Source organism: Oncorhynchus kisutch, linkage group LG8 (assembly GCF_002021735.2).
Source record: "Oncorhynchus kisutch isolate 150728-3 linkage group LG8, Okis_V2, whole genome shotgun sequence".
Taxonomy (NCBI): domain Eukaryota; kingdom Metazoa; phylum Chordata; class Actinopteri; order Salmoniformes; family Salmonidae; genus Oncorhynchus; species Oncorhynchus kisutch.
The window spans coordinates 404,375-419,411 of record NC_034181.2 but is presented as its reverse complement, the minus strand read 5'-3'; the positions used below and the strand labels follow the sequence as shown (position 1 = coordinate 419,411).

Here is a 15,037-nt window from a genome sequence, read left to right as displayed (position 1 = left end):
TAAGTCGACTCTCAGACCACGAGGAACAAGATTATGTGGTCTGATGAAACCAAGTTTGAACTCTTTGGCCTGAATGCAAAGGACCACGTCTGGAGGAAACCTGGCACAACGCCTACGGTGAAGCATGGTGGTGGCAGCATTATGCTGTGGGGATGTTTTTCAGCGGCAGGGACTGGGAGTCTAGTCAGGATAGAGGGAAAGATGAACGGAGCAACGGAGCAGTACAGCGAGATCCTTGATGAAAATCCTCTCCAGAGCGCTCAGGACCTCAGACTGGAGTGAAGGTTCACCTTCCAACAGGACAACGACCCTAAGCACAAGCCAAGAGAAAGCAGGAGTGGCTTCGGGACAAGTCTCTGAATGTCCTTGAGTGGCCCGGACTTGATCCCGATTTAACATCTCTGGATAGACCTGAAAATAGCTGTGCAGCGACACTTCCCATCCAACCTGACAGAGCTTGAGAGGATCTGCAGAGAAGAATGGGAGAAACTCCCCAAATACAGGTGTGCCAAGCTTGTAGCGTCACACCCAAGAAGGTTCGAGGCTGTAATCACTGCCAAAGGTGCTTCAACAAAGTACTGAGTAAAACGTCTGAATACTTACGTAAATGTCATATTTAGTCTTTTAATTGTATTTGTTTTTTGCTTTGTCATTATAGAGTTTTGCGTGTAGATTGATGAGGGAATCAAACTATTTAATACATTTTAGAATAAGGCTGGAACGTAGCAAAATGTGGAAAAAGTCAAGGGGTCTGAATACTTTCCGAATGCACTGTAAGTAATGTGTGAAATGTTTGATAGTGTATGTGATGTAAACAGATAAGTCTACTTTCTTGGGGGCCTGAATATTGACTGGTTTTCAAGCTGTCCACTCAAGAGGAAGCTTACAACTGTAACCAGTGCCTGTAATCTGGTTCAGGTTATTAATCAACCTAACAGGGTGTTTACAAACTATACAGGAACAAGATAATCCACATGTATTGATCACATTTTTACTAATACTGACTGCAGAACCCATTGGATGCTGTGATCACAAAATAGTGGCTATATCCAGGAAAGACAAAGTTCCAACAGCTGGGCCTAAAATAGTGTAGAAGAGATCATACAACAGATTTTGTTGTGACTCTGCAGATGATGTTAAAAATATTTGTTGGTTCGATGTGATTAATGAGGAGCATCCAGACGCTGCACTTGAAATAATTTAGTACATTTCTTCTTCCAATTATGGATAAACAAGAAACTGACTGTTAGAACTGTTAAGGCTCCATTGATGAGGAATTGAGTCAGATGTGCCAGACTAACCATCAGACCAGGGTCTGGTTTAAGATTAACTGAGTCAGACTAACCTTCTGGCCAGGGTTTGGGTCCGTGTGTCTGATTTTGTCCTGGCATAGTGATGGTGGGACCAGGGCCTGACTGAGGGCCAGACATAGAGGACATACCTGACAACACAACACAGTTAAATAATGAGCATAACTGGCAACACAACAGTTAAATAATGGGTATAACTTGCAACTCAGAGTTTGACAATGTCATTGTGTCAACACCTGGTACCACTTGTAAAAACAGTTAAGATGATGGATGACAAGTAAATAGATTCCAAGGCCCAATACAAAATCGACCAGTCACTTAGATCATCGACCAGTCACTTAGATCATCGACCAGTCACTTAGATCATCGACCAGTCACTTAGATCATCGACCAGTCCCCTAGATCATCGACCAGTCCCCTAGATCATCGACCAGTCACTTAGATCAACGACCAGTCACTTAGATCATCGACCAGTCACTTAGATCATCGACCAGTCACTTAGATCATCGACCAGTCACTTAGATCATCGACCAGTCCACTAGATCATCGACCAGTCACTTAGATCATCGACCAGTCACTTAGATCATCGACCAGTCCCCTAGATCAACGACCAGTCCACTAGATCATCGACCAGTCACTTAGATCATCGACCAGTCCCCTAGATCAACGACCAGTCCACTAGATCATCGACCAGTCACTTAGATCATCGACCAGTCCCCTAGATCATCGACCAGTCACTTAGATCATCGGGCCAGTCACTTAGATCATCGACCAGTCCCCTAGATCAACGACCAGTCCACTAGATCATCGACCAGTCACTTAGATCATCGACCAGTCCCCTAGATCATCGACCAGTCACTTAGATCGGGCCAGTCACTTAGATCATCGGCCAGTCACTTAGATCATCGGCCAGTCACTTAGATCATCGACCAGTCACTTAGATCAACGACCAGTCACTTAGATCAACGACCAGTCACTTAGATCAACGACCAGTCACTTAGATCAACGACCAGTCACTTAGATCAACGACCAGTCACTTAGATCAACGACCAGTCACTTAGATCAACGACCAGTCACTTAGATCATCGACCAGTCACTTAGATCATCGACCAGTCACTTAGATTAACGACCAGTCACTTAGATCATCGACCAGTCACTTAGATCATCGACCAGTCACTTAGATCATCGACCAGTCCCCTAGATCATCGACCAGTCACTTAGATCAACGACCAGTCACTTAGATCATCGACCAGTCACTTAGATCATCGACCAGTCACTTAGATCATCGGGCCAGTCACTTAGATCATCGGCCAGTCACTTAGATCATCGGCCAGTCACTTAGATCATCGACCAGTCACTTAGATCATCGACTAGTCCCCTAGATCAACGACCAGTCACTTAGATCTAAGTGACTGGTCGTTGATCTAAGTGACTGGCAACAGCAGATTACGGACTAATATTCAACCGGCAACTTTTTCCACTTAAAATAACTAGGCTACTCTTCAGGCACCTGTCAGTCACAAAGCGAGCGATGACAGGGAACTGCTGGTTTGACAGTCTTCTCTTGTCCCGCCTCCCAGGAACCTGTGGGCAGTGTGGTTGGTTAATTTCTTTACACAGCGGAAAGGGAGAGCATGATGCTCCTTCACTGTCTCTGTGAGTGAGTTTCAGGGCTCAACAGTGTGACTATTTTACTCACATTTGTGCCTAAAAACAGATCTGTATGAACTGAAGAGTTAATTATGAGCACGTGTGAGTTGTGATTTATAGCAACAAAAAAATCCTGCAGGAGCTTTTTTGATGATTAGGCCTGGCTCCCAGTCGGCATCCAATTCATCCCAAAGGTGTTCGATGGGGTTGAGGTCAGAGCTCTGTGCAGGCCAGTCAAGTTCTTCCACACCAATCTCGACAAACCATTTCTGTATGGACATCGCTTTGGGAACAGGGGCATTGTCATGCTGAAACAGAAAGGGTCTTCCACAAACTGTTGCCACAAAGTTGGAAGCACAGAATTGTCCAGAATGTCATTGTATGCTGTAGCGTTAAGATTTCCCTTCACTGGAATTAAGGGGCCCGAACCATGACAAAACAGCCCCAAGACCATTATTCCTCCTCCACCAGACATTACAGTTGGCACTATGCATTGGGACAGGTAGTGTTCTCCTAACATCCACCAAATGCAGATTCTTCCTTCGAACTGCCAGAAGGTGAAGCGTGATTCATCACTCCAGAGAATGCGTTTTCACTGCTCCAGAGTTCAATGGCTGTGAGCTTTACACCAGTCCAGCTGACGCTTGGCATTGCACATGGTTATCTTAGGCTTGGAAATTAATTTCATGAAGCTCCCGACTAACAGTTCTTGTGCTGACGTTGCTTCCAGAGGCAGTTTGGAACTCGGGAATGTGAGTGTTGCAACCGAGGACAGATGATTTTTACGCACTATGTGCTTCAACACTCGGCTTTCCTGTTCTGTGAGTTTGTGTGGTCTACCACTTCATGGCTGAGGCGTTGTTGCTCCTAGACGTTTCCATTTCCCAATAACAGCACTTACAGTTGACCGGGGCATCTCTAGCAGAGCAGAAATGTGAAGAACTGAGTTGTTGGAAAGGTGGCATCCTATGACGGTGCCACGTTGAAAGTCACTGAGCTTTTCAGTAAGGTCATTCTACTGCCAATGTTTGTCTATGGAGATTGCATGGCTGGGTGCTCGATTGTATAGACCTGTCAGCAATGGGTGTGGCTGAAATAGCAGAACCGACTAATTTAAAGGTGTGTCCACATACGTTTTTATATACACCACCGGTCAAACGTTTTAGAACACCAAGGGTTTTTCTTTATTTTTACTATTTTCTACATTGTAGAATAATAGTGAAGACATCAAAACTATGAAATAACACATGGAATAATTTTGTGATCAAAAGGGCCCAGAAGTGGTTTTAGGTGAACTTCCCCTTTAAGATTATATTCTGCCAACTATGTGAATCCAACCTGTATTTTCACTACTGGGCTGCATTCTCCTGGGTCAGATCTTTAAAAGTTTGGGGTACATTCGGGTACCTGTTTGGGGTACTTTGGCAGTGTTTTCCACCACTACCTGGAGTAACTAACCCAAAGGTTCCAAGCCAGGCTTCCCCTTTGGGGTACCTTTTTGGGGTTGTCTGGTGTACCTGTTTGGAGTACTTTGGAGTTGTCTGGGTACCTGTTTGGAGCACCTGTTTGGGGTGCTTTGGAGTTGTTTGGGTACCTGTTTGGGGTGCTTTGGGGTTGTTTGGGGTGCTTTGGAGTTGTTTGGGTACCTGTTTGGGGTGCTTTGGGGTTGTATGGGGTGCTTTGGGGTTGTCTGGGTACCTGTTTGGAGCACCTGTTTGGGGTGCTTTGGGGTTGTTTGGGGTGCTTTGGAGTTGTTTGGGTACCTGTTTGGGGTGCTTTGGGGTTGTATGGGGTGCTTTGGGGTTGTCTGGTGTACCTGTTTGGAGTACTTTGGGGTTGTTTGGGTACCTGTTTGGAGTACTTTGGGGTTGTTTGGGTACCTGTTTGGAGTACCTGTTTGGGTTGCTTTGGGGTTGTTTGGGTACCTGTTTGGGTACCTGTTTGGGGTACCTGTTTGGGGTGCTTTGGGGTTGTTTGGGTATCTGTTTGGGGTGCTTTGGGGTTGTTTGGGTATCTGTTTGGGGTGCTTTGGGGTTGTTTGGGTATCTGTTTGGGGTGCTTTGGGGTTGTTTGGGTACCTGTTTGGGGTGCTTTGGGGTTGTATGGGGTGCTTTGGAGTTGTTTGGGTACCTGTTTGGGGTGCTTTGGGGTTGTATGGGGTGCTTTGGGGTTGTCTGGTGTACCTGTTTGGGGTGCTTTGGGGTTGTTTGGGTATCTGTTTGGGGTGCTTTGGGGTTGTTTGGGTACCTGTTTGGAGTACCTGTTTGGGGTGCTTTGGGGTTGTATGGGGTGCTTTGGGGTTGTTTGGGTACCTGTTTGGGGTGCTTTGGGGTTGTCTGGTGTACCTGTTTGGAGTACCTGTTTGGGGTGCTTTGGGGTTGTCTGGTGTACCTGTTTGGAGTACCTGTTTGGGGTGCTTTGGGGTTGTATGGGGTGCTTTGGGGGTTGTTTGGGTACCTGTTTGGAGTACCTGTTTGGGGTGCTTTGGGGTTGTTTGGATACCTGTTTGCGGTGCTTTGGGGTACCTGTTTGGGGTACTTGTTTGGGGTACCTGTTTGAGGTTGTGTTGGCTACTTTGGGGTACCTGTTTGGTGTTGTTTAGGGTTGTTTGGGGTGATTAGTAGGACCCCTTGTGATGATCTGAGAGATCTTTGATTAGCCTAAGCAATATGGTGAAACTTCCACCTAGCCTGTCAAGAGGTCTAGGTGGAGCTGTTGCTATATTACTAACACCTGTCAATACCTCTCAGATCTCCACAAGTACATAGGGTCTAGGGCTCCATTTGGAATTGGCCCTAAGTGTCACCTACCAGGAGGCCTGCTGTAGGGGCTGCCAGTGCTCGGCTGCTGCTGCTGTTGTTGCTGCATGGTGGGCAGACTCCTCTTGCCCTGGACCGCCAGTTGGAGGTTTTCAGGAAGCGGTTGGCCCCGACCCAGAATCTTATAGGCCAGGATCTGGGCCCGGAGTTGCTGTAATTGGACAGGGCTGAAGGAGGAGCAGCCACGACCAAGAGGCCCCTGTGGACCCATGGCTGACTGGGGGTCCATCTGGGGTATCATGGAGCCCGACGGGACGGGGGACATCTGAGGGGGCATGGGAGGCGTAGGGCCGCCCCTGGATAGGGGGCTGGAAGCGTGCTCTGGGACACCCAGGGGGGAGGGTTGTGGGGGCATGTAGCCTACAGGAGAGACAACAGTATGTTGATTATACATCAGGTATGTGTGTTATACATCAGGTATGTGTTTTGTACTGTAGATTATACATCAGGTATGTGTTTTGTACTGTAGATTATACATCAGGTATGTGTGTTGTACTGTAGATTATACATCAGGTATGTGTGTTGTACTGTAGATTATACATCAGGTATGTGTGTTGTACTGTAGATTATACATCAGGTATGTGTTTTGTACTGTAGATTATACATCAGGTATGTGTTTTGTACTGTAGATTATACATCAGGTATGTGTTTTGTACTGTAGATTATACATCAGGTATGTGTGTTGTACTGTAGATTATACATCAGGTATGTGTTTTGTACTGTAGATTATACATCAGGTATGTGTGTTATACATCAGGTATGTGTTTTGTACTGTAGATTATACATCAGGTATGTGTGTTGTACTGTAGATTATACATCAGGTATGTGTTTTGTACTGTAGATTATACATCAGGTATGTGTTTTGTACTGTAGATTATACATCAGGTATGTGTTTTGTACTGTAGATTATACATCAGGTATGTGTTTTGTACTGTAGATTATACATCAGGTATGTGTGCTATATGCGTGTTAAACATTGGACCTCAGATATGTGAGCTAAATATTAGAAAATATAAATAAGGACGTGGGTCAATGTGTTGGTGATAGTAAATGAGGCAACAGAGCAAATAGAGGAGACTAAACTGCTTGGTGTAACACTGGACTGTAAACTGTCAAAACATATTGATGCAATGGTAGCTAAAATAGGGAGAAGTCTGTCTGTAATAAAATGCTGCTCTGCTTTCTTGACATCACAATCAATGAAATAAGTCCTATAGGCCTTAGTTTCATCACACCTGGACTACTGCCCAGGGACATGAAGATAAACATAGGTAAATTACAGTTGGACCAGAACAGAGCAGCACAGCTGACCCTTAAATGTACACAGAGGGCTAATATCAATAACATGCATGTCAATCTCTCCTGACTCAAAGTCGAGAGATTGACTGCATCATTAATTGTCTTTGAGAGGTATTGATGTGTTGAAAACACCAAACTCTCTGTTCAAACAGCTGACACACACTCAGACACCCAAGACATGCCACCAGAGGTCTCTTCACTGTCCCCAAGTCCAGAACAGACTCTGTTCAAACAGCTAACACAAACAGACACACAAGACATGCCACCAGAGGTCTCTTCACAGTCCCCAAGTCCAGAACAGACTCTGGGAAGCACACAGTACTACACAGAGCCATGACTACATAGAAGTCTCTTCCACATAAAATAACCCAAGATAGAAGTAAAATCAGTACTACACAGAGCCATGACTACATGGAACTGTCTTCCACATAAAATAACCCAAGATAGCAGTAAAATCAGTACTACACAGAGCCATGACTACATGGAACTGTCTTCCACATAAAATAACCCAAGATAGAAGTAAAATCAGTACTACACAGAGCCATGACTACATGGAACTGTCTTCCACATAAAATAACCCAAGATAGCAGTAAAATCAGTACTACACAGAGCCATGACTACATGGAACTGTCTTCCACATAAAATAACCCAAGATAGCAGTAAAATCAGTACTACACAGAGCCATGACTACATGGAACTGTCTTCCACATAAAATAACCCAAGATAGCAGTAAAATCAGTACTACACAGAGCCATGACTACATGGAACTGTCTTCCACATAAAATACCACCCCTCTCCCAACTGGGCTCCTGACTACCACCCCTCCCCTCCCCTAACCCTACCACCCCTCTCCCAACTGGGCTCCTGACTACCACCCCTCCCCTCCCCTAACCCTACCACCCCTCTCCCAACTGGGCTCCTGACTACCACCCCTCCCCTCCCCTAACCCTACCACCCCTCTCCCAACTGGGCTCCTGACTACCACCCCTCCCCTCCCCTAACCCTACCACCCCTCTCCCAACTGGGCTCCTGACTACCACCCCTCCCCTCCCCTAACCCTACCACCCCTCTCCCAACTGGGCTCCTGACTACCACCCCTCCCCTCCCCTAACCCTACCACCCCTCTCCCAACTGGGCTCCTGACTACCACCCCTCCCCTCCCCCTAACCCTACCACCCCTCTCCCAACTGGGCTCCTGACTACCACCCCTCCCCTCCCCTAACCCTACCACCCCCTCTCCCAACTGGGCTCCTGACTACCACCCCTCCCCTCCCCTCCCCTAACCCTACCACCCCTCTCCCAACTGGGCTCCTGACTACCACCCCTCCCCTAACCCTACCACCCCTCCCCTAACTGGGCTCCTGACTACCACCCCTCCCCTAACCCTACCACCCCTCTCCCAACTGGGCTCCTGACTACCACCCATCCCCTAACCCTACCACCCCTCCCCTAACTGGGCTCCTGACTACCACCCCTCCCTAACCCTACCACCCCCTCTCCCAACTGGGCTCCTGACTACCACCCCTCCCCTAACCCTACCACCCCTCCCCTAACTGGGCTCCTGACTACCACCCCTCCCCTAACCCTACCACCCCCTCTCCCAACTGGGCTCCTGACTACCACCCCTCCCCTAACCCTACCACCCCTCCCCTCCCCTAACCCTACCACCCCTCTCCCAACTGGGCTCCTGACTACCACCCCTCCCCTAACCCTACCACCCCTCCCCTAACTGGGCTCCTGACAACCACCCCTCCCCTAACCCTACCACCCCTCTCCCAACTGGGCTCCTGACTACCACCCCTCTCCTTACCCTACCACACCTACCCTAACTGGGCTCCTGACTACCACCCCCCCCCTCCTCCCCTAACCCTACCACCCCTCTCCCAACTGGGCTCCTGACTACCACCCCTCCCCTAACCCTACCACCCCTCCCCTAATCCTACAACCCCTCCTTTAACCCTACCACCCCTCCCCCAACTGGGCTCCTGACTACCACCCCTCCCCTAACCCTACCACCCCTCCCCTAATCCTACCACACCTCCTTTAACCCTACCACCCCTCCCCCAACTGGGCTCCTGACTACCACCCCTCCCCTAACCCTACCAACCCTCCTTTAACCCTACCACCCCTCCCCCAACTGGGCTCCTGACTACCACCCCCTCCCCTAACCCTACCACCCCTCCCCTAACTGGGCTCCTGACTACCACCCCTCCCCTAACCCTACCACCCCTAACCCTACCGGGCTCCTGACTACCACCCTCCCCTAACCCTACCACCCCTCCCCTAACTGGGCTCCTGACTACCACCCCTCCCCTAACCCTACCACCCCTCTCCCAACTGGGCTCCTGACTACCACCCCTCCCCTTACCCTACCACACCTACCCTAACTGGGCTCCAGACTACCACCCCTCCCCTAACTGGGCTCCTGACTACCACCCCTCCCCTAACCCTACCACCCCTCCCCTAATCCTACCACCCCTCCCCTAATCCTACCACCCCTCCTTTAACCCTACCACCCCTCCCCAACTGGGCTCCTGACTACCACCCCTCCCCTAACCCTACCACCCCTCCCCTAATCCTACCACCCCTCCTTTAACCCTACCACCCCTCCCCCAACTGGGCTACCACCCCTCCCATAACCCTAACACCCCTCCCCTAACTGGGATCATGACTACCACCCCTCCCCTAACTGGGCTCCTGACTACCACCCCTCCCCTAACCCTACCACCCTCCCCCTAATCCTACCACCCCTCCCATAACCCTAACACCCCTCCCCTAACCCTGACACCCCTCCCCTAACCCTGACACCCCTCCTTTAACCCTACCACCCCTCCCCTAACTGGGCTCCTGACCACCACCTCTCCCCTAAATGGGCTCCAGACTACCACCCCTCCCCTAACTGGGCTCCTGACTACCACCCCTCCCCTAACCCTACCACCCCCTCCCCTAACCCTACCACCCCTCTCCCAACTGGGCTCCTGACTACCACCCCTCCCCTAACCCTACCACCCCTCCCCTCCCCTAACCCTACCAACCCCTCTCCCAACTGGGCTCCTGACTACCACCCCTCCCCTAACCCTACCACCCCTCCCCTAACTGGGCTCCTGACTACCACCCCTCCCCTACCCTACCACCCCTCTCCCAACTGGGCTCCTGACTACCACCCCTCCCCTAACCCTACCACCCCTCCCCTAACTGGGCTCCCGACCACCACCCCTCCCCTAACCCTACCACCCCTCCCCCAACTGGGCTCCCGACTACCACCCCTCCCCTAAACTGGGCTCCCGACTACCACCCCTCCCCTAACCCTACCACCCCTCCCCCAACTGGGCTCCCGACTACCACCCCCTCCCCCAACTGGGCTCCCGACTACCACCCCTCCCCTAACCCTACCACCCCTCCCCTAACTGGCCTCCTGACTACCACCCCTCCCTAACCCTACCACCCCTCCCCTAACCCCCCTCCCCCAACTGGGCTCCTGACTACCACCCCTCCCATAACCCTACCACCCCTCCCCTAACTGGGCTCCTGACTACCACCCCTCCCCTAACCCTACCACCCCCTCTCCCAACTGGGCTCCTGACTACCACCCCTCCCCTCCCCTTACCCTACCACACCTACCCTAACTGGGCTCCAGACTACCACCCCTCCCCTAACTGGGCTCCTGACTACCACCCCCCCCTCCCCTAACCCTACCACCCCTCCCTCCCCTAACCCTACCACCCCTCTCCCAACTGGGCTCCTGACTACCACCCTCCCCTAACCCTACCACCCCTCCCCTAATCCTACCACCCCTCCCCTAATCCTACCACCCCTCCCCTAACCCTACCACCCCTCTCCCAACTGGGCTCCTGACTACCACCCCTCCCTAACCCTACCACCCCTCCCCTAACTGGGCTCCTGACTACCACCCCTCCCCTAACCCTACCACCCCTCTCCCAACTGGGCTCCTGACTACCACCCATCCCCTAACCCTACCACCCCTCCCCTAACTGGGCTCCTGACTACCACCCCTCCCCTAACCCTACCACCCCTCTCCCAACTGGGCTCCTGACTACCACCCCTCCCCTAACCTACCACCCCTCCCCTAACTGGGCTCCTGACTACCACCCCTCCCCTCCCCTAACCCTACCACCCCTCTCCCAACTGGGCTCCTGACTACCACCCCTCCCCTAACCCTACCACCCCTCCCCTCCCCTAACCCTACCACCCCTCTCCCAACTGGGCTCCTGACTACCACCCCTCCCCTAACCCTACCACCCCTCCCCTAACTGGGCTCCTGACAACCACCCCTCCCCTAACCCTACCACCCCTCTCCCAACTGGGCTCCTGACTACCACCCCTCTCCTTACCCTACCACACCTACCCTAACTGGGCTCCAGACTACCACCCCTCCCCTAACTGGGCTCCTGACTACCACCCCCCCCCCTCCTCCCCTAACCCTACCACCCCTCTCCCAACTGGGCTCCTGACTACCACCCCTCCCCTAACCCTACCACCCCTCCCCTAATCCTACCACCCCTCCTTTAACCCTACCACCCCTCCCCCAACTGGGCTCCTGACTACCACCCCTCCCCTAACCCTACCACCCCTCCCCTAATCCTACCACACCTCCTTTAACCCTACCACCCCTCCCCCAACTGGGCTCCTGACTACCACCCCTCCCCTAACCCTACCACCCCTCCTTTAACCCTACCACCCCTCCCCCAACTGGGCTCCTGACTACCACCCCTCCCCTAACCCTACCACCCCTCTCCCAACTGGGCTCCTGACTACCACCCCTCCCCTTACCCTACCACCCTCCCCTAACCCTACCACCCCTCTCCCAACTGGGCTCCAGACTACCACCCCTCCCCTAACTGGGCTCCTGACTACCACCCCTCCCCTAACCCTACCACCCCTCCCCTAATCCTACCACCCCTCCCTAATCCTACCACCCCTCCTTTAACCCTACCACCCCCTCCCCCAACTGGGCTCCTGACTACCACCCCTCCCCTAACCCTACCACCCTTCCCCTAATCCTACCACCCCTCCTTTAACCCTACCACCCCTCCCCCAACTGGGCTACCACCCCTCCCATAACCCTAACACCCCTCCCCTAACTGGGATCATGACTACCACCCCTCCCCTAACTGGGCGCCTGACTACCACCCCTCCCCTAACCCTACCACCCTCCCCCCTAATCCTACCACCCCTCCCATAACCCTAACACCCCTCCCCTAACCCTGACACCCCTCCCCTAACCCTGACACCCCTCCTTTAACCCTACACCACCCCTCCCCTAACTGGGCTCCTGACCACCACCTCTCCCCTAAATGGGCTCCAGACTACCACCCCTCCCCTAACTGGGCTCCTGACTACCACCCCTCCCCTAACCCTACCACCCCTCCCCTAATCCTACCACCCCTCTCCCAACTGGGCTCCTGACTACCACCCCTCCCCTAACCCTACCACCCCTCCCCTCCCCTAACCCTACCACCCCTCTCCCAACTGGGCTCCTGACTACCACCCATCCCCTAACCCTACCACCCCTCCCCTAACTGGGCTCCTGACTACCACCCCTCCCCTAACCCTACCACCCCTCTCCCAACTGGGCTCCTGACTACCACCCCTCCCCTAACCCTACCACCCCTCCCCTAACTGGGCTCCCGACCACCACCCCTCCCCTAACCCTACCACCCCTCCCCCAACTGGGCTCCCGACTACCACCCCTCCCCTAACTGGGCTCCCGACTACCACCCCTCCCCTAACCCTACCACCCCTCCCCCAACTGGGCTCCCGACTACCACCCCTCCCCCAACTGGGCTCCCGACTACCACCCCTCCCCTAACCCTACCACCCCTCCCCTAACTGGCCTCCTGACTACCACCCCTCCCCTAACCCTACCACCCCTCCCCTAACCCCCCTCCCCCAACTGGGCTCCTGACTACCACCCCTCCCATAACCCTACCACCCCTCCCCTAACTGGGCTCCTGACTACCACCCCTCCCCTAAACCTACCACCCCTCTCCCAACTGGGCTCCTGACTACCACCCCTCCCCTCCCCTTACCCTACCACACCTACCCTAACTGGGCTCCAGACTACCACCCCTCCCCTAACTGGGCTCCTGACTACCACCCCCCCCTCCCCTAACCCTACCACCCCTCTCCCAACTGGGCTCCTGACTACCACCCCTCCCCTAACCCTACCACCCCTCCCCTAATCCTACCACCCCTCCCCTAATCCTACCACCCCTCCTTTAACCCTACCACCCCTCCCCCAACTGGGCTCCTGACTACCACCCCTCCCCTAACCCTACCACCCCTCCCCTAATCCTACCACCCCTCCTTTAACCCTACCACCCCTCCCCCAACTGGGCTCCTGACTACCACCCCTCCCCTAACCCCCTCCCCCTAATCCTACCACCCCTCCCATAACCCTAACACCCCTCCCCTAACTGGGCTCATGACTACCACCCCTCCCCTAACTGGGCTCCTGACTACCACCCCTCCCCTAACCCTACCACCCTCCCCCTAATCCTACCACCCCTCCCATAACCCTAACACCCCTCCCCTAACTGGGCTCCTGACTACCACCCCTCCCCTAACCCTAACACCCCTCCCCTAACCCTAACACCCCTCCCCTAACCCTGACACCCCTCCCCTAACCCTAACACCCCTCCTTTAACCCTACCACCCCTCCCCTAACTGGGCTCCTGACCACCACCTCTCCCCTAAATGGGCTCCAGACTACCACCCCTCCCCTAACTGGGCTCCTGACTACCACCCCTCCCCTAACCCTACCACCCCTCCCCTAACCCTACCACCCCTCTCCCAACTGGGCTCCTGACTACCACCCCTCCCCTAACCCTACCACCCCTCCCCTCCCCTAACCCTACCACCCCTCTCCCAACTGGGCTCCTGACTACCACCCCTCCCCTAACCCTACCACCCCTCCCCTAACTGGGCTCCTGACTACCACCCCTCCCCTAACCCTACCACCCCTCCCCTAACTGGGCTCCCGACCACCACCCCTCCCCTAACCCTACCACCCCTCCCCCAACTGGGCTCCCGACTACCACCCCTCCCCTAACTGGGCTCCCGACTACCACCCCTCCCCTAACCCTACTACCCCTCCCCCAACTGGGCTCCCGACTACCACCCCTCCCCCAACTGGGCTCCCGACTACCACCCCTCCCCTAACCCTACCACCCCTCCCCTAACTGGGCTCCTGACTACCACCCCTCCCCTAACCCTACCACCCCTCCCCTAACCCCCCTCCCCCAACTGGGCTCCTGACTACCACCCCTCCCATAAACCTAACACCCCTCCCCCAACTGGGCTCCTGACTACCACCCCTCCCCTAACCCTAACACCCCTCCCCTAACCCTAACATCCCCCCCATAACTGGACTCCCGACTACCACCCCTCCCCCAACTGGGCTCCTGACTACCACCCTTCCCAAAACCCTACCACCCCTCCCCTAACTGAGCTTCCGAGTGGGGCAGCGGTCTAAGGCACTGCATCGCAGCGCTGGAGGTGTCACACATGAACCCTCAATGTAATTATACATATTCTGTTTTACAGAAAGTGAATAGATCAATTGATAACTACAAAGTCACACGTTGTATAAGATTACTTCCCAAGGAAAGTCTAATTTCTTTGACTCCTTGACTTTAGCTCAGCTTCTGAATGTCATAGACACAAACCAAAGACACGCATCAAAGTCAGCTATTCCTCTGACATTTTACAGCTTTTTTCTAAACTAAAGCAATGCAGATTTATGCATTTTTTTATTGGTATAAAAAAAAAAGCAAATTGTTGAAAAAAATGATATATATATATATATATATATATATATATATATATACATACATACACACACACATGTACACTGAGTGTACAAATCATTAAGAGCACCCGCTCTTTCCATGACAGACTGACCAGACGAATCCAGGTGAAAGCTATGAGCCCTTACTG

At 53.0% G+C, this 15,037-nt stretch overlaps 1 protein-coding gene across 14 annotated transcripts in view; it reads right to left on the bottom strand.

Moving 5' to 3' along the window:
- smarca2 (SWI/SNF related BAF chromatin remodeling complex subunit ATPase 2) overlaps positions 1-15,037 on the bottom strand; it is a 130,947-nt gene that overhangs the window by 113,167 nt on the left and 2,743 nt on the right. For 10 of the 14 annotated variants that reach the window (XM_031829504.1, XM_031829509.1, XM_031829510.1 and 7 more), the window contains exons 4-5: positions 5,771-6,139; positions 1,346-1,441 (exon numbers count right to left, since the gene is read on the bottom strand). In XM_031829504.1, the coding sequence (XP_031685364.1) occupies positions 1,346-1,441; positions 5,771-6,139 (465 nt within the window). Of the gene's footprint in view, positions 1-1,345; positions 1,442-2,820; positions 2,895-5,770; positions 6,140-15,037 lie in introns of all 14 variants that reach the window. The other 4 variants (XM_031829514.1, XM_031829516.1, XM_031829515.1 and 1 more) reach the window with 2 other exon arrangements.